General features: G+C 30.7%; 1 protein-coding gene and 1 long non-coding RNA gene across 2 annotated transcripts; both read right to left on the bottom strand.

Moving 5' to 3' along the window:
- Positions 1–338: 338 nt before the first annotated feature.
- LOC114281402 (uncharacterized) lies at positions 339–5,558 on the bottom strand. The gene is made up of 6 exons (XM_082917924.1): positions 5,490–5,558; positions 5,282–5,353; positions 4,727–5,028; positions 2,308–4,643; positions 1,193–1,944; positions 339–1,106 (listed from the first exon to the last, which is right to left on the bottom strand). The coding sequence occupies exons 1-6, from the start codon at positions 5,556–5,558 to the stop codon at positions 339–341; spliced, it is 4,299 nt and encodes a 1,432-aa protein (XP_082774050.1).
- A 757-nt stretch (positions 5,559–6,315) lies between these two features.
- LOC145820950 (uncharacterized) lies at positions 6,316–18,090 on the bottom strand. Its single transcript, XR_014362993.1, has 6 exons — positions 17,876–18,090; positions 10,648–10,708; positions 7,041–7,086; positions 6,916–6,939; positions 6,754–6,831; positions 6,316–6,654 (listed from the first exon to the last, which is right to left on the bottom strand). It is a non-coding gene; the product is annotated as an uncharacterized LOC145820950 (long non-coding RNA).
- Positions 18,091–25,305: the final 7,215 nt, after the last annotated feature.

Raw genomic sequence — 25,305 nt, 5'->3', positions numbered from 1 at the left:
AAACACATTTCCCAAAGTAGTGACAACTTACATGTCCAAAGTAATAAATCAATTTACATGTCCAAAGTAATAACTCAATTGTAAAAGATCAAGTCAGCACTCTTAAATCAAACTTAGCTATACTGGAAATGCAAAAATATAGGGGAATAAAAGGCTTCACAAAAATATTTGAAATGCAACAAAGTCCACATAGGTGGAAAGCTTTACAAAAAGTGGGTCATAGCTATCGTCTGCTTTACAAAATGTATACACTTTACAAAAATATGTGTTTGATAATGTCTTCAAATTTGTTCTTTCCCACAATTCTTACGAACGTCTCATCAATTTATGAAAGGTCTTCATAACAAAACTTCAAGATAAACAATATTTGTAGTGGAATCTGGCTCATCATTAGGGAGGAGGATACTTATACGATCGAAAGATGTGCATCTGGATAATGCCACGTATAGTTGCCCATGACTAAAAACAGGTGTACGCAAATCAACCCCAACAAATTTCACAGATTGTCCTTGAGATTTGTTAATGGTCAAAGCGTATGCCAATCGAACTGGAAATTGACGTCTTGTCATTCGGAAAGGCATTTCTGCAGAAGACGGAGTCAATGATATCCTTGGTATAAATGCCAAATTGCCAAACTTCTCTCCAGTTAAGATTCGAGCTTCAATTATGCGAGTGTCGCACCTTGATACCATCAATCTTGTGCCATTACACAGTCCATCTTTCGGTGCAATGTTTCTTAATAACATTATAGGACAACCCACTTTCAACTCTACCTTAAAAGCTGGTAGCCCAGGAGGATCCAATGAATTTAAAAACTCATTAGGATATCTGTTTGTAATGGAAGGATCAATTTCATCATCTTCAGCCATCTTATCTGCAGCAAGATACGTATATGTATTCCCTGGAAAAATATTCAACGCAGCAATATTGATAGCACTGACATCATCATTTCGTGCAGAAAGAATTGTACGTTCCGTTAAGAATGATGGGGTTGATGTATCTGCCACATCCAATTGTAGATAAACTGCTGAGAGTAATTCCTTTAGATTCTGGCATCTGTGTATTGTTGATGGAATTTTAATGATTTCTTGCGGATTGGTTCCAACCTAATAAATAAAATAAAATAAATTAAAAAAAATGGTGTAATCAAAGTATCCTCAAATGATATAATCAAAGTTCGAATGAGTATTACCTCCGTCAAGAATTTTGCAAAAATAGCATTTCCAAGGTTTGTATGATTCAAGCGCATATTCAAATCTAAAGATAAAACATGTAGATCCTTCCACAAAACAGAGTGTCTCAATGATGCATTCACAATTTGCTCACGAACTCCTTTGGTTATAACTGGTAAGATTTGTCGAAAGTCTCCACCAAGAACAACAGTGATACCCCCAAATGGCTTTTCACAATCACAAATATCTCGAAGTGTGCGATCAACCGCCTCAACACAATGTCTATGTTGCATAGGAACTTCATCCCAAATTATGAGTTTTGTTTCTCTAAACAATTCAGCCTGTAATGATTGCTTGCTAAACCCACAAACTGAATTTTCCAAGACATCCAATGGAATGGAAAATGTTGAATGTGCAGTGCGACCTCCTACTAATAGCAATGATGCAATTCCAGATGAAGCCACGGCAACAACAATATGGCCAAGGCTGCGACATTTTAATGCAATCGTATTGTACAAAAATGTTTTCCCCGTTCCAGCACCGCCATTCAAAAAGAAAATAGTCCCTTTACTTTCAAAGACTGAAGAAGTGATTGCGTTATAAGCAGTTCGTTGTCCATTATTAAGGCGATCAATAGTAATTTGCACATCTGTCTGTTGTGCCTCATTATGTAGTTGTTGATGTTCGAATATCAATCGGTTACCAACTGTTGCACTCCAATTTGCTGTAGGTTGTGGCATGGGCGGGAAGTCAATTAAACTCTTTCCTGATTCTTCAAGCATTTGATTCAAAAGATACAAACCATAATCTTCAATTTGAGCCTCAGTTGGGTTAGAAATGGCAAACAATGTACGAAGCTTATGTGCAAGATCATCACAGATATGCATTGAAAATTGATTCCATAACGCATGTGGTTGTAGTGGAAAACATTGGGTCAAAATAATACAAAACAATCTCCTCAATTGATATCCGGTTTTCATAACTGCAGCCTCTTTCAGGCACTGTATCCATTCTTCATCATCTTCTAAGAGTCCTCTGGCAACACATGCTGATTTAAACGTCTCATGCAAAACATTGTTAACTGTACGTAAACATTGAAACGATCTTGGCCCTTTGACAACAGTTAACAACAAACGCAGATAAAATCTTTCACCACAGTTAGGGCTAGCAAAGTACATTCTACCAATTGCATATCCATGTTCTCTTGGTTTCCATCTATGTTCTGACTTTAGCCAAACAAAATGTTGCGGAAATTCTTGGTAAGTGAATTGGTATTCATTTTCATTGGAAGCAAAATAATCAAAAAAGCCAGTAAGAGTCGATTTTTGTTGCGCAGCTCTAGAAAGAATCATTTCCAATGAGTCATTAGGATTGAAAAGAACACGATGCATTCCAGGTAGATGAAGTGCCAAGCGAACAACTGTTGGCATCTCTGCATGCAAATGATGACCGAATATTCGCCAAGCAGCTTCTGGTGGTCCAATATACCTTGCATCAAGATATTGTTGGATCTCATTAATCAATCCCAAAACCATTGTTGTGCGATCATAACCCTTGTAAATATACTTATGCATATACTTAACACATCTCACTCCAGCGCAAACTTCTACATTTATATGACAATTGAACCGTTTAGAAAGATATCCATTGTATGGTACCACATCCCTATTATCAACTTCCTGTCCTCTCACAGTATATACTTGACCACTATTGCGACGACGATAGATTGGATATCCATCTTGGTCCATAGTTGTTGATTCTGCAAAGGCTCGAGGGTATTTCTTAGTACATCTACCATTTTCCATACATGGTGCTTGGGGATTTCGAGCACCACATGGTCCATGTACCATGCAACACTTGACAGTTTCAAAAAGTGTAGGATCATCTTTTGGATCTGGAAATTCTGCACAAACTAATTTGTCTACTTGAGCACATGTTCGAATTTTGTCTGGACCTTTAAGAAAGAGAAGCGCATGCATATGTGGTAGGCCTCGTTTTTGGAATTCAATTGTAAAAACATGCGCAACTTTATTACCGAACACTTTGTTTGTCTCTATCTCCTTCATCAAACACTTTCTTTTTAACTCAAAAACACGGGCAATCAAATCCGGACGATCAATAGCTTTTTGGTGTGGTAATAATGCTGAAGTAATTTCTGGCCAATTGGGATTTGCAGTCATGGTGAGAAAAATATCTGGGTGCTGGTTGTATCGCGTGATAGCCATTGAATCTTGAAAGATTTCAAACATATGTCTAGGACTACCAGTAAATGAAGATGGCAAAATAAACCTTTGACCAATTTGATTAGGTTGCAAGTCATCTGGATCAATATCGCTTAAATCTTGGTAAAGTTCAGCCCGAATTTTTTTTTGATTAAGCTTGTAATACGTCAATCGATTTTGCTCAGTTGCAGCCCAAGCATCTACCAAAAACTCTTGGAATAGTTTTCCACCTCTCAAAATTGTTGAATACTCTGTAGGTCGCTCAAACAAACGATAACTATAAAAATCCATTTGAGTAAGTCGATCAGTTGAAGGCCGATCATGTTTAACGTCCCACAATTTCAACTCAGGTTCCCATCCGAGCTCACCATACGGGAATAATAAAACATAATGCAATGGAAAATACGCTGGGTGACATTCATTAATTTGCATCAGTTCATTATTTCCCTGTAGATGTAAAACAACATCTCTCATTCCAGTAACCTCTGTTCCATCACCTGGTATTACAATTGCAATCTCATCAGCAGTTGGTAGGTTATACCGTCGTCGGTCTGTTGCTGAACTGTAGTGAAGATGAGCAGGTAGATTTTGTCCAGTGAAGGCTAATTGATTCAAAATTGCATGAGCTTGGCGAAATTTGTCTACAAATGCATTAACTTGCAACAAACTATCTTGAATAGTTTTGAGAACATCCCTTTGTAAGTGAGGATTTCTACGATTTCGAACTTCTAAAGCTGAATCAGGATCATAAATGTACAACTGAGCATAAGTCGCATCCTGACCTGGCTGTGGTAGAAGTGATCCTGTTCGATGTCGCAATTCCCCATGGATAATAAATGGTTTAGGGCCGCTTCCCCTTAGTACTCTTGGATCCAATGTAGCACCAAGACTTGTAAAAGCATTGGCTGCATTGTATACTCGAGTATAACGTCGAAACGATCTTGCTTGATCATCATCCCCATCATATAATGCTTGAAGCGGTGGAGGGGGTGTCATAAGCAAAGGTAGCCTAGTCTTTCCTTTTGAACAGCAAGTTCCAAATAGGGGACGCTTTCGAGATGATCGTGCTAATTTTTCGTCCATCCAATGTAAGGCTGAACAGTAAGGACATAACACATCCATCTTGCCGAGAGAATGACGACATGAATTCATGTGTGATTGAGTATTAATCGCAGTACTTATAGTCATATCTTCTAATTCATCATCTGTACATAGATCCTCTTGAAGAAATGTGACTGTAGAATTAGGCCTACAAATGTTTGTTGTGCATAAATTAAAATTTATACACATGTAAAAGTAAGAGTATTATTTAAAGAATTAAACATGTTTTACCAATTCCGAGCTAAAGATGTACTTTCCATAGAGAACGAACATGTGGATGCATGTGTAACCATTGTTCGTTTTTGTGCCAACGAAGTATCCGCAAGTGTCTTGGTACCCTGTTCTAGGCAAGCATGACTGCGACGACTCGGTGTTAATGAAGGAAAGTCTTTAACATATGCTCCTAATCTCTCTCGTTCTTGTCGCAAGCAGTGTCTTGATTGATATGCAGAGCATGCATTTTCATTTCTTTCACGTTCTCGTCGTGCACGTTGAGCTAATACAGCTCTTGATATAACATAACCATTGGGTCCCTAAAATATGAATATTAAATCATTGAATGCTTAAAATGCAAATATTATCAAGTATCATTTTTCACTGTCCAAAGAAAATACCAAGAATTTTTCGAAAATGTATTATACTCTTGCCCATGACTACCCATAGTTTTATAATAATAATAATCTATATAATAAATTGTGTGGTTTTGTAACAGTAATGAACAAATGTTCGATCAGCAGATGAGCTTCATAAAGTATCCCCATTTTATTGTAGGGCCCATGCACTTACAGGAGACACTATATATTCCTTTCTCACTATATATTCCTTCATAAAGTATCTTAACTTTATATTTCTTTCTTCCTAAGAATATACAGGAGACACCAAAAAATGTGCATAGTTTCAAAAATAAAATACAATTATGGCTAAATAAAATACAATATATGAAGATATAAAAATAAAAACTAAAAAAACTCTACAAAATCAATAACAACCATACCGCTAAACATGCATTTTCTTTTCGCTTGCCCTTGCAACCAGTGGCCCTTAATTTAACGGATTGTGTCATTTTAGTCCAATACATAACGATTGTTAAGTTTAGTGGATAGAAAGTCAAACTATGTGTCAATTTGGTTCCTGTAGTTTACACAATGTGCTAATTTAGTTCCTATCAAAACCAAGCAAATTAAAATAACAGGGACTAAATTGACACATTGTGTAAACTACAGGGACCAAATTGACATATTGTGTAGACTTTCCGTCCATCAAACTTGACAACTGTTATTTATTGGACTAAAATGACACAATCTGTTAAATTAAGAGACAAAATTAAGCAAATTGAAACAAATAAATTGACACATCGTGTAAAGTATAGGGACCATTTGCATAATTTACCCAATAAATTTATTATTGTTATTTTTTTGAAATTTGAATAGCACTTCTCTATATTTATAGATGTAAATAAGTTGTCAAAATGATACATCTCATAAGGGAAGCACTATAAATGGTGTGTGCCGTATGCACATTATAACTAAAGAAAAAATAGCATAATTTCATACTTTTTGAGTTATAACTATATATAAAAATCAAAAAAATCAAAATCAAACAACATGCCAGGCATAACTAAAATAAAGTCATTACTAAAGAAGAAAATTGGTCATAACAAAAAAAAAAAAAAAAAATGACATAACTCAAAATTGTCATTTATAATCTATATAATAAATTGTATGGTTTTTTTATACAAACAAACAAATGTTCAGCCAACTTATGAACTTCATAAGGTATCCCCATTCACATAGCTGGAAAAAAAAAAAAAACCTCAAAAATTGCCCATTTTCTCTCTCCTCTCTTTATCTCTTATTTCAAAATTGAAAAGTGGTGCAGATTTACACATATATACAGGAGACACTTAAAAAAGTGCACAGTTTAAAAGATAAAAATACAAAATAAATAATTGGACATGCATTTTCAAAAACACTCTACAATTGTGGCTTAAAATACAAACATACGAAAACTAACAATTTAAAAAAAAAAAAAAAACACTTTACAAAAACCATTAAGAACTATACCGCTGGACATGCATTTTCCTTTCCCTTGCCCTTGGAAGCATAAGACACCTTTTCTTTTCCTTTCGACATTGCCTTTGTATTTTCCTTTTCCATTACCTTTAAAAAATAACCAAAGTATAAGAAATAACCAAAGTATAGGAAAAAAAAATATAAATAAATAAAAAAAAATGATAAGAAAGTGATTTTTGGGCTAACATTAGAAATATGAACGGCATTGAAATCATGCTCATCACGAATCACTACACCAACATTTCTTTGTTGAAGAAACTGAACCTATACATACAAAAACAAATAAGTAGCTGATATGTACACAAAATGAAATTTTATAAGACGATGAGTAAAGGGAACGAATATTACAGTTCGTTGTAAGTCTCCATCTAGCTGTAAAAAATGAGGAAATTTTTTTATTTTATAATCAGAACCTATAATACAAAAGTTTTTTTAAAATCTATGTACCAGTTTTTTTAAAAAAGACAACTTACATTATCCATAATGTTAGAGGTCATTCCAGCTTAATATTGCCAAAACCTGTAATACAAAAGTTGACTTCAGTGAATACATATTAATCCAGTAATACATAATAAAAAAGTTAACCTGTAAAGGTTTTGGAATACATAACTTATGTAAATACAAAAGTTATTTTAATTCACCAAGTGAAACCAAATGAAGCAATCAATCGATACTTAAATGGAATCAAACCTATCGATGGCTTAAGCTTTGTTGAATTTAATTGAACTAAAAGAGGTTTAAATGGAACTGCAAAATTGATAAAGTTAATTCATATGACAAACTAATAAAAAATCATCAATCATTTTGAAATCCACAGATAATTCATATGATAAAATATATCATTCAAGGAATTAATAAAAAATCACACTGGAAAAAAAAAATCACACATGACAAACTAATAACCCAACAATCATTTTTTGCCACCAAAAAGAGTTGTGTTTCCAAGAATGTATTTATTGAAATTAACAAATAACAAAAGATTTGCAATAAATCCACAGTTTGAAAATAATAATCTAACTCCAAACATTTTCAGGTATTGATAACACAATCTGAATCCAAACAACATCAAAAGAAAATAGTAATGAATCTTACTATTTTTCTTACAAATTAATAAATATTAAAATTGTCCAAGATGCCACATCATCCCAACTTGGCAAAGGGTGCATATGAGTAGAAACATGTGTAGTAGTAAAGTCAACAAATATATATTATTGCACCTGAAGTGGGCAAACTCAATCTCACAATTCAGAAGCTATGAAATTATCCTCTGTAATTTAATAAAGTCAAACTCAACCACCCCAATCTCACAATTTCAAAAATAAAGTCAAACTCTATTTTTTTCAATAATCAAACACCCAGAAAATCCAAAAACCAACAAAGTAAGGACCAAAAAAAATCAAAAAATCAGCATATTTGACTATCAAAGCCTACTGTAAGTTTATTTAGCAAAATTGAAAGCTCCATCCACTCAACAGCAAGTTATAGACAGTAGAGGATAACTCGGAACTTAAAATTATATTTGAAACACTTTATCATTTTATATTTGAGACTTATTATTCGGAACATATTGAACACATTATATTTGAAACAAATTATCATAAAATTAAATCCCACTATATCTCAACACATTTAGACCGTAAATCTATATAAATATAACAAATGGCTGGAAATTTTAGAGGTTGATGCAGCTTAGTATTGTCAAAACCTGTAATACAAAAGTGAACTTAACTAAATAAATATTAAATACATAGCATATTTTAATTCACCAAGTCAAACCGAACGAAGCAATCAATAGATACATGGCTCCTACATTATTGTTAGGAATCAAACATATCGATGCCTTAAGCTCTACTGAATTGTATTGAGCTCATTCAAGAAATTAATAAAAAATCACTTAGATAAACAATTTATCAAAAATCACATAGATAAAATCACATAGAAACTAATAACCTACCAATCATTTTCCGCCACCAAATTTTACTAAAATTAAACAATTTATCAAAATGAGTTGCACATCTACATAGATAAACAATTTATCAAAAATCACAATTTATCAAAACAATTTATCCAAGAATCACATAGATAACAAAAGGCACGGTGTAAATCTTGATGGGACTTTTGTCTCTTTGTCAAAAATCTATTATCCAAAAATCTATTTATTAAAATTAACAAATAACAAAAGCTTTGCACATCTACATAGTTTTAAAATAATAATTTCACTCTAAACATTAAATTAATAAAAAATAAATCAATCTGTTGGAAACACAATTTGACTCCAAACAACAGCAAAAGAAAATATTAATGAATGTTACCATTTTTCTTAGCAAAGGGTGCAAATGAGTAGACATATATGTATTAGCAAAGGGTGAAAATATATACTTCTGCACCTAAAGTGGACAAAGTGAACGACTAAAGTCAACTGCTAAAGTCAAAAAGCCAATAAATAATTCATCCACTAGGTGGTCAACCACTAAAATGTCTCCAAGATATACCTAAGCTAACTTTTTTTTCACAGAAGATAGATATGGTAATGAAATATTTCACTGTACATAAGAAAATAACCTTAAAAGATATAAGAATTGACTTTCCAAGATTGTTTCATGTTTGTGAGAAAATACAAAAAAGAAGCGGAAAAGATAAAAAATAAATTGGTTTACTTAATTTTTTTTTTCTTCCATAACCTTAATTTATTTTGTGCTTCCTCAATTTCTGCCAAAGTTATGATACACTGCTTTAGGCATTGAAACCATATAAATCCCCAAACATATCTTATGTTTAGCATAGAAAAACGTCTTAACCATGAACAACAATAAATAAAGCCAATTCCAAAAGATATGTTATATTTACCATAAGTCTTAATGGCACTTCCAAACACAATCAGACTCAAATCAAAATTGGGTGAATTCCTATAACGAAGCTAATTAATTTTAGAACTTGAGATCCAACTGATGCTATCCAAGACCTGGAACACATCTTATAGAAAAGGTAAAAACTGGAACACATCTAAGACATGAAACCAATACAGTGTATACAAACCAAACTGTTTTTAAAATAAAAAATAAAAATGTAGTGATTAATCCCTAGGTTTATTACCAAATAGGATAGAATATTTTCAAAATCCTTAGAAACACAAATACATATGGAGGCCATTATTGGCCAAAAACAACCCTTTATTGGCCAAAAACTGTCCGATTTATTGATTAATCCCCTAAAACTATTTGACACAAAAATTTCGGATTTATTAAAGCTTGAACAGTATATAATACCACAAATTCAAACCAAAGTATGAATTTAAGAAATCAAACAGTACGATACCACAGTATGAATTTAAAAAATTAACTCATGAATTCTATAAGGGCCTTTTCGTTGAAATAGAAAAATACGAAATGTGGTTTAGATTTCCATACTAATAAAATTAATGTTATAATAAAATTCAAACTAATAATAGATTAATTTAAGTCCAAATAGATTAATTTTACAAACTAATAAAATTCAAATGTTATCGAATGTTACAAACTAATAAATTCGAATGTTACAAACAAAATAAAACTCAAACTAAGGCCTTGTTTGATTAACAGGTTAATAAAATAGTACCACTAATACTACCAATCAAACATGCCCTATTCAAGGAGAAAAGAAAAGAAAAAAAAAAAAAAAAAAACAAAGATTAATTTAACTCCTATCTATATTGGTTAAATTTGAAACATTAGATAAAAAGTCAAAAATTAATACAAAAAATAAACCCATTCAACACAAAAAACATGCCCTAAGAGGCAGAGGAAGGTATATTTATTTTCTTCTTCCAATTTTTCATTTTGTTTATTAAAAAAAAAAAAACGCTCTCTGTTTGGTTTCCTAGAAAGCAGAAACCCACTTTAGTTTGTTAATTAATTGGCACAGGTTTTGTTAGACATGGCTTTCTTAGACATGGCTTCTCAATATCTATATAATAAGGGAATCATACATAAAGAGGGGGTTTGGGGTTTGGAATCATATATACATACATATTGGAATCATATGTATAGATATATATACATCCATAATCATATGTATAAAAATAAAAATAAAAGATTAATTTACCTTGTTTGGATATGAAAGGTCTTAAGGAAGTCCACAATGCTTCAGACTCAATGCTTCAAACCTGTTGTCAATATTGTTGAAACAAAAGATTATTGAAGATTATTAAAGATATCCAAAGATAGAAATATAAAAATCAAAGTTCAGATTTCCATTTGGCCAATTGTTAGCTACTAATTAATGACATTTAATAAATCGTAGAGGTTATTTGTAAATCAAAATTGAATGTTATCAAAATGCTATACAAACTAATAAACAGGTAGTACCTTTGATTAATAAAATAGTACCACTATTACTACTAATCAAACATGCCCTAAGTGTCATTCAAGGAGAAAAGAAAAAACAAAAAAAAAAAGATTAATTTAACTCCTATCTATTTTGGTTAAATTTGTTTGCGAATAGGAAAAGCCAAAAATGTTAGCTAAAAAGCCAAAAACTAACACATAAAATCAACTCATTCTCTCTATTTAAAAAGCCATACATACATAAAATACAATTGTAGACTTGTATCCAAAGATAGAAATATAAATACTAAAGAAAAATCAAAACTCAGTTTTCCATTTTCCCCATTATTTGTAAATCAAATTAAAATGTTATCAAAATGCTATACAAACTAATAAATAGCTGCTTTATGCCTGTGCCTGAATGCACTATCTAATAAAATTCTTATATTACAATCTATGTGTTGCAAAAATGTTAACAACCATAAAAATGTTCTGTGAAAAGTGTCTCAAAGTTGTGATCAAACAACCAAAAATGTTTAGGATCAATCAATCAACCAACAAAGGCTAGATGATTTTTCGTAAAACTTTTAAGAGAAATTATGTATTATGTAGCATACCCAAACAAATATAGCCCTGAATAGTATATCAAAAAAATCATAGGAAGACCACTATATCAAAAGTTACATTGATCACAAATTGTTCTAGGACCATCTCAGATGAGTAAACCAAACCAAGCCTTATGCAAATAAAAATGTACACAATAAAATAATCAATTTCAAATTAGTTTAATAAAAATTAAAATTAAAATTAAAAAAGCCATTGCCTATTTTGAAGAGTGATTGTGGTCAGCCACCATGACAAAATAAGAAGCCACTTGCACACAAATGAAAAAAATATATTCTTGAAGCCCCAAACACATTTCTCATGTGTGATGGCATTTTTTGGTGTCCAAAATATTATAGTGATTTCATGTGGACAATGACACTTTTTACCAAGAAAGGTAATATATCTACACATGAGAAATGCCTATCACATTCTCTCTTCTTCTTTTTTCATCTTGTCGCACTCAAATGCCTCTCCAACTCACAGAAAATAATGCAGTGAAATGGAATACATCTATTGATCCTCCATAGTCATTCTATTTTGAGATATTTAGACAGCAAATTTTGTTTCATAAAGTCAAAAAGCCAACAAATAATTTCATAAAAATAGTACCACTTTGATTAACAGGTTAATAAAATAGTACCATTAATACTATTAATCAAACATGCCCTAAGTGTCCTTGAAGGAGAAAAGGAAAAAAAAAATTTAATTTAACTCGTAATAAAATTAATAAAACTCAAACTAATAATAGATTAATTTAACTCCTAATAGATTAATTTTACAAACTAATAAAATTCAATTGTTATCAAAATGCTATACAAACTAATAAATTCGAATGTTATCAAAATGCTATACAAACTAATAAACATGTGTTTTATGAAATAATTAAAACTCAAACTAAGGCCTTATTTGATTAACAGGTTAATAAAATAGTACCACTAATACTGCTAATCAAACATGCCCTAAGTGTCATTCAAGGAGAAAAGAAAAAAAAAACAAAGAATAATTTAACTCCTATCTATATTGGTTAAATTCGAAACATTAGATAAAAAGTAAAAAACTAATACAAAAAATAAACCCATTCAACACAAAAAACATGCCCTAAGAGGCAGAGGAAGGTATGTTTATTTTCTTCTTCCCATTTTCCATTTTTTTTTATTAAAAAAAAAAAAACCCCTTGTTTGGTTGCCTAGAAAGTAGAAACCCACTTCAGTTTTGTTAATTAATTGGCACAGGTTTTGTTAGACATGGCTTTCTTAGACATGGCTTTCTTAGACATGGCTTTTCAATATTATACATACATCCATATATATATAGAGAGATATATACGTCCATAATCATATATAAAAATAAAAATAAAAATAAAAGATTAATTTAACTCCTATCTATATTGGTTAAATTTGAAACATTAGCTAAAAAGTCAAAAATTAATACAAAAAACCAACCCATTCTTTTCTCAACCCACAAAAAATAAACCTATCCAACACAAAAAATGTATGTTTCTTTTCTTCTTCCAATTTCCAATTTTTTTTTTAAAAAAAAACACCCTCTGTTTCGTTATGTAAAATTAGAATTCTCTACTCAGAAAGACCCACTTAAGTCTTCGCTCCAATGATTTTATCAATCAAAAGCTTTTCAAAACCATAGAAAATCAACACCCATTTCCCATTAAAGAATCAAACCCATTGGATGATGTTTCCACAATAGATGTTTATCTGCCACTATAGATGTGGCAGATACATAAATAATTTCTATGTAGATGTTTATCCACACCCCTAGGACTATAGATGTTGGAAAAATAATTTTATAAATATTAAAAATAATTTCCCACAATTGGATGTGGCAGATACATAAAACCATGTGAGAAATCAAACATAAAACCATATCAGATTGGGATCAAAATGCATATAAATAAAGCAGAAATCAATGGATACAAATGAAAGCACAATCAAAGTAAAGCAGAAATCACAGTACACAGTAAAGCACCAAGTGTTTATTTCCTTAATTCAACTTCCCTAAAGAGAGTTGACTACATTACCTTCCCCTAGGAATTAAGCCTTTAGGAAAATAATAGTGGTCAGCTAAGCTAAACCTAGTTGGTTATCCAATAATTAAACTTTACCAAATACTTTAGGAAAATTCTACTATACACATCACTCTTGTGGTATGTACCATATGCACCAATTACGATGTTTGTAATGTTTACGTATAACCTATTCTGGTATTAGTTATAATTAAATTAAATTTACTGTGATATTAATTATAATATTAGTTTGATTATGTATGTCTTATGTAATATTTGATTATGACTCAATTTTTTTTTAGTTACAACATTAAAAGAATTCAATTATGACATTTATAATCATTAATTTTATAAATATCATAATTTACATATAGTACATATATTTAAAAAATGGGGGAATTACTTAACAGTGAAGCCGAAAAAATTTTTACAGACATATGAGATATAAGTGATTCTGTTATGAGGTGTAAGTAAAAAATTATAGGGATGCAAGTCTCATTTGTAACCCTTTATATTTGTGCATTTTTTTTTTCCCTATTACACAATTAAGAAATTAAAAAAATAAATAAATAAACACTTCAACACATCTTTTCAAAAAAGTAAAACAAAACAAAATAAATAAAACGCTCAATCAATGAGCCAAACAGTGTCTCATTACTACCCTAAAACCCATCCCTCAATTACAGGGTTTCTGCCAAAATCTGCAGAACAGTAAAGCACCAAGTGTTTATTTCCTTAATTCAACTTCCCTAAAGAGAGTTGAATACATTACCTTCCCCTAGGAATTAAGCCTTTAGGAAAATAATAGTGGTCAGCTAAGCTAAACCTAGTTGGTTATCCAATAATTAAACTTTACCAAATACTTTAGGAAAATTCTACTATACACATCACTCTTGTGGTATGTACCATATGCACCAATTACGATGTTTGTAATGTTTACGTATAACCTATTCTGGTATTAGTTATAATTAAATTAAATTTACTGTGATATTAATTATAATATTAGTTTGATTATGTATGTCTTATGTAATATTTGATTATGACTCAATTTTTTTTTAGTTACAACATTAAAAGAATTCAATTATGACATTTATAATCATTAATTTTATAAATATCATAATTTACATATAGTACATATATTTAAAAAATGGGGGAATTACTTAACAGTGAAGCCGAAAATTTTTTTACAGACATATGAGATATAAGTGATTCTGTTATGAGGTGTAAGTAAAAAATTATAGGGATGCAAGTCTCATTTGTAACCCTTTATATTTGTGCATTTTTTTTTTCCCTATTACACAATTAAGAAATTAAAAAAATAAATAAATAAACACTTCAACACATCTTTTCAAAAAAGTAAAACAAAACAAAATAAATAAAACGCTCAATCAATGAGCCAAACAGTGTCTCATTACTACCCTAAAACCCATCCCTCAATTACAGGGTTTCTGCCAAAATCTGCAGAATAGTAAAGCACCAAGTGTTTATTTCCTTAATTCAACTTCCCTAAAGAGAGTTGAATACATTACCTTCCCCTAGGAATTAAGCCTTTAGGAAAATAATAGTGGTCAGCTAAGCTAAACCTAGTTGGTTATCCAATAATTAAACTTTACCAAATACTTTAGGAAAATTCTACTATACACATCACTCTTGTGGTATGTACCATATGCACCAATTACGATGTTTGTAATGTTTACGTATAACCTATTCTGGTATTAGTTATAATTAAATTAAATTTACTGTGATATTAATTATAATATTAGTTTGATTATGTATGTCTTATGTAATATTTGATTATGACTCAATTTTTTTTTAGTTACAACATTAAAAGAATTCAATTATGACATTTATAATCATTAATTTTATAAATATCATAATTTACATATAGTACATATATTTAAAAAATGGGGGAATTACTTAACAGTGAAGCCGAAAAAAAATTTACAGACATATGAGATATAAGTGATTCTGTTATGAGGTGTAAGTAAAAAATTATAGGGATGCAAGTCTCATTTGTAACCCTTTATATTTGTGTATTTTTTTTTCCCTATTACACAATTAAGAAATTAAAAAAATAAATAAATAAACACTTCAACACATCTTTTCAAAAAAGTAAAACAAAACAAAATAAATAAAACGCTCAATCAATGAGCCAAGCAGTGTCTCATTACTACCCTAAAACCCATCCCTCAATTACAGGGTTTCTGCCAAAATCTGCAGAACAGTAAATAAACAAAATCTAATCCTTTCCATCACCCTCCTTACTGTCTCAATGACTACTATTATAATATACTCTCTCAAAATAGGGGACCTGGGGAGCCAAACAATGACTACTATTATAATGTGAGATTCACTGAAACTTATAAGTATATTATATATTTTGATGGCCTTGTTTGGTTTAATCAAAACCACGTTCAACATCAAACATTTCAAATTAACCATATCAGATTAACCATATCAAACATTTCAAACCCATTACATACATCTATATATATATACACATATACATCTATATACATCCAAAATGCAAATTATATATATATTGATATAAGTAATACACACAAATATATACATGTTCAACATAAATCATCAAACCCATTTCACCATTTCATAAATCAAACCCATTAAATAATCAAACCCATTTCATAAATCAAAACTATGTTCAACATCAAACATTTCAAATTAACCATATCAAACATTTCAAACCCATTACATGCATATATACACATCTATATACATCCAAAATGCAAATTATATATATCATGATATATATAATACACACAAATACATACATGTTCAACATAAATCATCAAACCCATTTCAAACCCATTTCATAAATCAAAACTATGTTCAACATCAAACATATCAAATTAACCATATCAAACATCTCAAACCCATTACATACATATATATACATCTATATACATCCAAAATGCAAATTATATATATAATGATATATATAATACACACAAATACATACATGTTCAACATAAATCATCAAACCCATTTCATAAATCAAACCCATTAAATAATCAAACCCGTTTCATAAATCAAAACTATGTTCAACATCAAACATTTCAAATTAACCATATCAAACATTTCAAACCCATTACATACATATATATACACACAAATACAGTGATGCATTTGAATTTTGAGTCTCAAATGCCTTCGTGGGAAACTTCATTAAACCCATCTTCAACTTACATTGTCCCATTTTGTTAGCAAAGCATATTGTTTCCAACTGAGAGTTGAGTTATGGGGAGAAAAGACTGGTTGTAGATCTATAATTTGTAAATAAATAAATAATAAATAATATTGGATATTTATAAATAAATAATAATAATTTGAATTAGCTCATTACAGCAAACCATAAATAATATTGGATATTTATAAATAAATAATAATTTGTAGAGAGGGGAAACAATGGAGTCATTTTCCAACTTTAGTGATAGGCAACAATGGAGTCATTTTGCTGTGGCAGAAATACGGATTGGTAGAGAGGGGAAACATGACATGATCTTGTGAGGTGTGAGAAATGATGAAAATAATTAGAAATATGTTCAAGTCCTAGTTCAATTCTGTGAGAGAGAGAGAGAGAGAGAGAGAGAGAGAGAGAGAGGGGTAACCGGGGACTGTGATTGCTTAATCAGATTAAACATTTCAAACATATCAAACCCACCATATCAAACATTTCAAACATATCAAACCCATATCAACATATAAAACATATCAAACATATCTGATTACATATATGATATATATAATACACACAAATACATACAAACCCATTATACAAACCCATTTTCAAACATATCAAACCGACCATATCAAACATTTTTAATCAAATTAACCATATCAAACATTTCAAACCCATTACATGCTCAACATCAAACATTTCAAACATATGAAACACAAATACATAATTGTTTAATCAGATTACATATATCAGATTACAAACAAATTGTTTAATCAGATTACAAACCCATTACATACAAATTGTTTAATCAGATTACAAACCCATTAATTAGATTACATATCATCAAACCCATTACATATATCAAACATTGTTTAATCAGATTAAACATTTCAAACATATCAAACCCATTTCAAACCCATTACATATATGACATATATAATACACACAAATACATACATGTTCAATATAAATCATCAAACCCATTTCAAACCCATTTCATAAATCAAACCCATTTCATAAATCAAAATTATGTTCAACATAAATTAACCATATCAAACATTTCCATATCAAACATTTCAGACCCAAACATTTCAGATTAACCATGTTCAACATTTCAAACTATGTATACATATATATACATCCAAAATGCAAATTATATATATTATACACACAAATACATACAGTGACGGTGATGCTCTGGCCGGGGGCAGACTTCGGTCCGGTTCCGGCAGTGACGAACCCCGTTGACGGCAGAGAGAAGATGAAGACCGGAAAGCACGGCAAGGGTTGGGTTGGGTTTCGACAGGGAAGCACGGGAATGGCTCCAATGGAGGTAGAGAGAGAGAGAGAGAGAGAGTGAGTGTGTGTTCAAAATTTGAAAACACAAAGAGAGGAGAGGCGTATCTGTGAGAGAGAGGGGGTCTGTGTTGAGAGAGTGTGTGTTGAAAGAGATGAGAGGGAGTTGTTTTTGACCCTCAGATTAAATGAATCTAATGGTCAAAATTTGGACAAATGGACAAATGTCCCATCTGATTTGAAAAACAGAGCTCCCTTATTATATAGATATATATATATATATATATATCACTTACATCCTCCTCCTCCTCCTCATCATCATCTTTATCTTTATCATTAACAATCTATGCAATTTCACAATTCCACCAATTCAAATCAAATCAAACCCGCATTTGAAGAATATGTTTATAACAAAATTGACTGAACATAAATAAAGTTTCGACTTACAACAATGGAGAAATATAGAGTTTCGAATACAGAGCAACAATGGACGAACACAAAACTTCGAATACAAAGTGACAGTGGAGGAATCTAAAGCTTCACTGCAACAATGGAGGAACATAATATTATTCACCACCATGTATAAGCTAGAGTTTCTAAACCTTACCAAATAGAGTTTCAAAATCCTAGCAAAATAATACCATAAATACGAATGAAACTGATCAAAAAAAAAAAAAAAAAACGTGAATAATGGTAACTACCAAAATAGAGGTAACAACAAAAAAAGAAATGTATATATTATTTTTCTATGTAATACATATCAATAATAGACATAAGGTTATAACAGTCTAACAAATAATGAAATAAAAGTGTAAATATATAGGACTAAGTAAGTTATAATTTTCCTTAGTAGACTTATTAGGTTAGAACACATCTAAATAGGATTTATTAATAAAAAATTCTAGATTTTAAATAAAATTTATGTTATTATTTAATTTTAAAATTAATTGTTAGTTATTTGTTTAAACATGTATATAACATGAGTGATATGCTAATTTCTTTACATAAAGATATACGATCAAAGTTGAATGTCATAAATCTTTATTTTTCTCTACTGAGTCTAATATGAAAATTGATATTGTTCTTTTCCGAATGACAAAATAAAATAAATAAATGATATTGTTTAGTTAACTAGCCAAAAAAATTGTCAATTTCAAAACTGTATCATTTCAACACAAGCACGCCACAGTGATATCTGTGGACTATACTCGACAAACTCCCTTTTCTTTGACAGTTTTTTGCCTAACTTTTTTGGGATCTTTTTTAAGCATATTCTAAAATTCTATTATATGGTTTGTTTTTAAAGATTCCTCCATGGACACGGCTTGTTTTGCCACATATACTTCGGAATGGAAAATTATTAAATATTATCGACAAATTTACTAATCATCATTTATTATATTTTTTTATATTTATCAATTATCCAACACAAAATCATAATATCTTATACTTTCTACTAATCATAATATCATAAAACACTGCGTAACCGTGCTCGTAAAATACCCAATAATCACCCGGTTGAAATTGTTATTCTATCCATCCCAAAGTTTTAATAGAAGATCTTTATTGCATTATTCAATTATTATGATTATTTCACAACTCTTAGATCTAATGGATGTGTTTCATTCTCATTTTTCTATTCCCTTTTTCTGTACTTTTTCCTCTCTCTCTCTCTCTCTCTCTCTCTCTCACTCTCTCGTCTGCCTTTTTAGTGGTAGACCTATCAATTGGGCTGGTGTAATCTACGCTCAAGGTTGTCTGAGGACAGCCCATTTAAATACAAACCGTTCCATCCAAAACTCAGCCCATATATGTGTCCGGGATACGGCCGAGTTCAGACCGGCCCAATCAATCAGGCCTAGAATGAATAAGTTTTGAAGGAAAAATCAATATTGCAATAGCTTATACATACCCATGTCTATCTTATCTATATACATATACCAAAAAAAAATCTGCTTTAATGTACAATACAAGATCATTTTGTAAATGTATAATAGTCGGGAAATTCTATAATACACATACCTTTGGATGTGTACCATATTATATGCCTCAGTTATGACAATTGTGATTCAATCTCACCAATTCTCCCATCAAAGGCCATCCAGATGAGCATAAGGATGACGGATGAAAATGAAGATGCATAGTTCTACTGCATTGCTTGTAAGAAAAGAAGGAAGCTATATGAGCCTGCTTGCTAATGTGAAGAATGCCCACCATGTTGTTCATGTTCATTGCCTTTTCTTTTTTCTTTTTTTTTCTGATAATTCTATGGTTTTCAGATGCTGGATTTGCAGGGGTGCTAGAGGTGCTGAGCTTGATTGTTGCATGTCTTCCATTTTAAATGATTGCAACATGTAGAATTTGCCTCAAGCATCTAAGCATTTGGATTTTATGCATTTATAGAATTTACCCTCCATAAGTTTCTCTCTATACCTTCATCTTGTTATATCTATTCATACTGCTTTTTGTAGGCCCCAATCTAGACCCGTATCAATAATCTGAACCGTCTATCTTATAAGCCTCGCAATAAAGTTCATTTGTACAAAAAACTAATTTCATTGGATATAAATCACATTTTATTTTATAAAAAGAATGATAAATATAATAATAAATTTAAATTATTCATTTTATAAAACAAAACGGGACATGTTCCTATATTTGTAATTGCTCGATGAAATTAATTTTTGCATAAATTACTTTTATTACGAGATTTACGAGAAATATATATGGAGAGATGAGGCCTGGAGTGGAGTTCATCTCATCCCAATTTACTTTGAGTATGAATATAAAGTCATTTATTAATAAATCATATATCCATGACTTATGGACCATTTCTCATAAATATTCTTGTAATCTCATAAGTCCTGTTTCACATTGAAATCCTCCAAATAAAGTACAAATATTTTTGCGATCTCATAAATATTCTTGGTGGATGTTCAAAAAAATTTAAACTCTTTTTTTATTGTGTTTATTATAGTGACTTCAAAATTGTAAATAAAAAGATTAGCTTATCTATTAAAATAAAAATAAAAAAAACTTTGAACATGTCATATAATGCCCCTCAGATTCTAACTCCCAACGGAACATTTTGAAGTGAGAGTTATCAAATTGCTTTTGATGATGCTGAAATCCTTAGGGGTGAAATTTGCTCGACTAGTCTATGCTACTTCAGTGTGACTTTTGGGTTTTCCTTCTCAGGCATGACCTCTGGGTCCCTCCTTTTTTAATGGATAACCTTAAGGTCTCATTTGTTTGATTCCATAAAATTGAGGGGAGAGTACGGTGGAATTAAGTGAGAAAACTATTAAGAGGTATTTGTTTAGCAGGATTAGGATATGAGATTAGACTCTATATCTAACAAATTTCATAGTTCAATGTTTAGTTGAACAAATGAAGGTCGAACTAATAGTCCGGTCCAACTATTAATCTCTTATATATGAGATGACTCAATCCCATGGAGGGTGTGGAATAGAAATGGAGAGACTGACCTAACCTCCGGATTAATTGGTTAAATAACAAAATTAACCCTCAAGTATACATATAATTTATTTCTTTAATTTTTTTTAAACATGTTGAATTTTTTTAAATACGTGTAAATTAATCTCATGACATATATAATCTTCTCTTATTTTTTTTTTCTTTTTCTTTTTTTGTATTAGTAAAATCATAAATAAAAATATACTTCTAATGTCGTATTTAAATAAAATTAAGGTCTTTGTAAAATAAAATAAAATATACTTTAAATAAAATAATATAAAATATTCTTCAAATTTAGTATTTCCATTGTAAACAATTTAAATAATATACTTTATAATTTTTAAATTAAATATGAGATTCACTAAAATAGTCGTTTTTAGATATTTAATTCTATGAAAAAAATAAATATGGGATACGCATAATTTCTAATATATATCTCAAAACTATTAGTCCGTTGTATTACAATGGCCCTGTTTGGTAGAGCTGTGGAAAAGTGATTATAACATATAGCCTAACAACTTATAACTTATAGCTGTGAACATAAGCTGATTTTTGATTTATAAATTAAGCTTCTCCTCCCCCACTCAAATAATAAGTTGATTTTTGACTTACCAAAAGCTATAAGTTGTATTGTTAAGCTAAACTAAATACATCCAAATAACTTAAATTAAGCTAAAAGCTGAAATAAGCTGGAAATAAGCCCTACCAAACAGAGCCAATCTCCCCTTATCTAGTCCATCCAAACAAATATGGCTTAATTGTGGTAATATTAGGTTGGAGATGTAGGATAAAGATTGTTTATTTGAACACCAGTAGATTAATATTTTTTATTTTCTCTTCAATATAAATTGTGTAAAAATCATTTAAAAATTCATATAAAATAATATTTTTTTTAGTATTTATTAAAAAAAATTAAATATTTCTTTATCAAAATAATTTGGAAAAAAAATAATATTAAAAATATTTTAATCCATTTTATTTAATAAACTAACTAACAGGGGTGAGTAGTGGATATATCGATTCGTCCAAACCGACCGAACCAAACCAATCCATCACATTTTGGACGGATGCGTGATGACGAGCGGATGGTTGCGGATTGATTTTTTTCAATCCACCTAGTTTTGGACGGATGACGAATTTAAGATTCCTTTGGCCGCAACTGAATTGCCAAACCGTAAGCACCCCTAATAATTTGTAAGACTTTATATTTTCAATTTGTTTAGATATTTTGTTTGTATTTTCAATTAAAAAAGAGTTCAAATATTTTGTTGAAAAATAATTTTCAACTTGAATATATTTTTTAAATTAAAAAAAAGGTATTAGTTATCTATATGTTTTTGTTTTTAAATCTAACTTTAAAAATAATAAATAAAAAAGATGATATATGCTAGTTGAATAAAAATAAAAATGAAAGTTGCATAAAATTAAAAATGGATGTTCAATCCAGAAACCACTATACCTTAACGATCTATTTGGAAATTAAATAAAAAAAGAAGTTTAATAGAAAAGTAAATTGAATAAAAATGGAAGTTGAATAAAAATAAAAATGAAAGTTGCATAAAATTAAAAATGAATGTTCAATCCAGAAACCACTATACCTTAACGATCTATTTGGAAATTAAATAAAAAAGGAAGTTGAGTAGAAAAGAAACTTGAATGAAAAAGGAAGTTAAATAAAAATAAAAATAAAAGTTGCAGAAAATTAAAAATGGAAGTTCATTCAAGAAACCACTATACCTTAACGATCTATTTGGAAATTAAATAAAAAAAGAAATTTAATAAAAAAGTAAATTGATTAAAAATGGAAGTTGAATAAAAATAAAAATGAAAGTTGCATAAAATTAAAAATGGAAGTTCATTAAAGAAACAACTATAAGTTAACGATCTATTTGGAAATTAAATAAAAAAAGAAGTTGAATAGAAAAGTAACTTGAAGAAAAATTGAAGTTAATTAAAAACAGATATAAATGTAACGATACAAAGGTATACAATTTCTACTGCTGCTCTATTTATGGTTTTGGTGGCTTGAATTATTTTTATATTTTAAGAATCACAGATTGTAATACTTTTTGTAGATGAGGCATGCTGTGATTATAATATGTGGATGAGGCATGTAGTGATTGTAATACTTTTTTAAGTCATTAACTGTAATACTTTTTTTTTTTTTTTTGAGGAAGTGCAGAGGTTGAATTATGTTAAAAATTTATAAAATTTTAAACCGCTAAACCGATTCGTATCCATCTGCTAATTTGTCAATCCGCTCAATTCACATTCATCGGTTTGACAGACGGATGCAGATTGATTTTCTCCAATCTACTAATCTGACAGACGAATGACAGATTAAAGGTTCTGTAGCCGCAATCGACTGGTGCCCAACCCTACTAACTAATACAATTTTTGAAGAAAAAAAAAAGTTAAAACTGGGAAAAAGCGTATTCAATCTCTAAGTCAGGGGATTGATTTTTCAATCGCATCTCATCTGAGGGAAAGCTGCTCCGTTTGTGGTATGGGAATAGTAATCCAAGTGGAGTAGCTATCCCATGCAATAATGAAGCTACCGAATACGCCAATGTGGGATCCATCTCATTAGCACTCCTATCCCACCCGCCAGTCAGGGAAACAAACATGACAAATTCTTTCTTCATAGATGAGTTCTTTCATGCTTCATGCGTTTTACTCTTCTCTAGATGAGTTCTACCCTGCATTAGGAGAGTTTTGCTTTTTAACGCAATGACAAATTATATCGTGGTCTAAGAGCATTATCTAATCATACTCTTAATCAATTATAAATTATTATGTTCTTTATTACTTTTTAATCACTTAACATAAAATCATAAATTTTATTTTTTCCATCAATTACAAAACTCTTAAAATAACACATGACTACGCCTAAACCACCATATAACTTCTCTAACTCAACTCCGATGGATCGGCTACAATGTTTTAGATAATCTGATACATCATTTGGTTTGTACAAATTTTTATTTTTATTTTTATTTTTTATTTAAAGAGCACGGCATAAAAAAGGCACTTATCACACCCAGCAAATTACATGCCACATCTTTCAAATACAAAGAAGTCATTGTGCTTTTTCACTAGATAAACAAATTTAACAAAACAATCTCCATTGTTTCATCAAACTAGCAAAATAAAAATAAAATAAAATAACACTACCTGTATGGGAGCCAAATGTCCGTTGTTATCTGTACTCCTCATGTCCAAGCTTTACTTCAGTCCGATTAAACTGAGAACACAACGACGATGAGCTATCCAACGGTGTGCTGCCGGAAAACCCCTCCGACGGTCAAATTAGCACACTTAGAGAGAGAAAAGAGAGGAGACAAAGTGGTAGGCGAGCTTTGATTAGAAGATGTTTCGGACCTGATTATAGAGGTGTTGCGTCATTTATATAGTTTTTGCGCGCGCTTCTGTGCCCATTCCCCTTTAGACACGTGGACCTGCTCTCCTCTCACATTTCCCTACGTGTTAGCACTAATACAGCTAAACACCACCTAACGAAATAGCCAAACAACATTGATGCGTATGGACAGCGAAATATCCTTCCTACAGTCTCGTCGCGCCACGTAATACTTCCCACCGAGCTACGCTTAGCGCGGCGCCACGCCATCACCCTACTATCGTACTACTTGTCTGATTTCCTTGATAATTCCTCATCGTGGGTTCGACCGAGCTCCTTAGTCACAATTGAGCTCTTGCTCGGTCGATCCTGGCATTCAGAGGACTAATCCCGTCCTGTAAGAAGTCCGTGGGCTTCAACCCGATTGCATATGCCGTCCTTGACGGGCACACATTAATAGCGGATCCCGTATCGACAAAAA

This window comes from Camellia sinensis, chromosome 3, assembly GCF_055761805.1.
Source record: "Camellia sinensis isolate YWXY chromosome 3, ASM5576180v1, whole genome shotgun sequence".
Classification (NCBI taxonomy): domain Eukaryota; kingdom Viridiplantae; phylum Streptophyta; class Magnoliopsida; order Ericales; family Theaceae; genus Camellia; species Camellia sinensis.
Note: the sequence above shows the minus strand (reverse complement) of the source record. Positions and strands in the feature narration are given on the sequence as shown.

Bases quoted from the DNA above. Each gene is read 5' to 3' on its own strand.
- LOC114281402 (XM_082917924.1), bottom strand. From the start codon at position 5,558: ATGACACAATCCGTTAAATTAAGGGCCACTGGTTGCAAGGGCAAGCGA. The intron at 5,029-5,281 runs GTAAGTGCATGG...TTCATATTTTAG, and splicing joins AGGAATATATAGTGTCTCCT to GGACCCAATGGTTATGTTAT. The intron at 1,107-1,192 runs GTAATACTCATT...TTTATTTATTAG, and splicing joins TTGCAAAATTCTTGACGGAG to GTTGGAACCAATCCGCAAGA.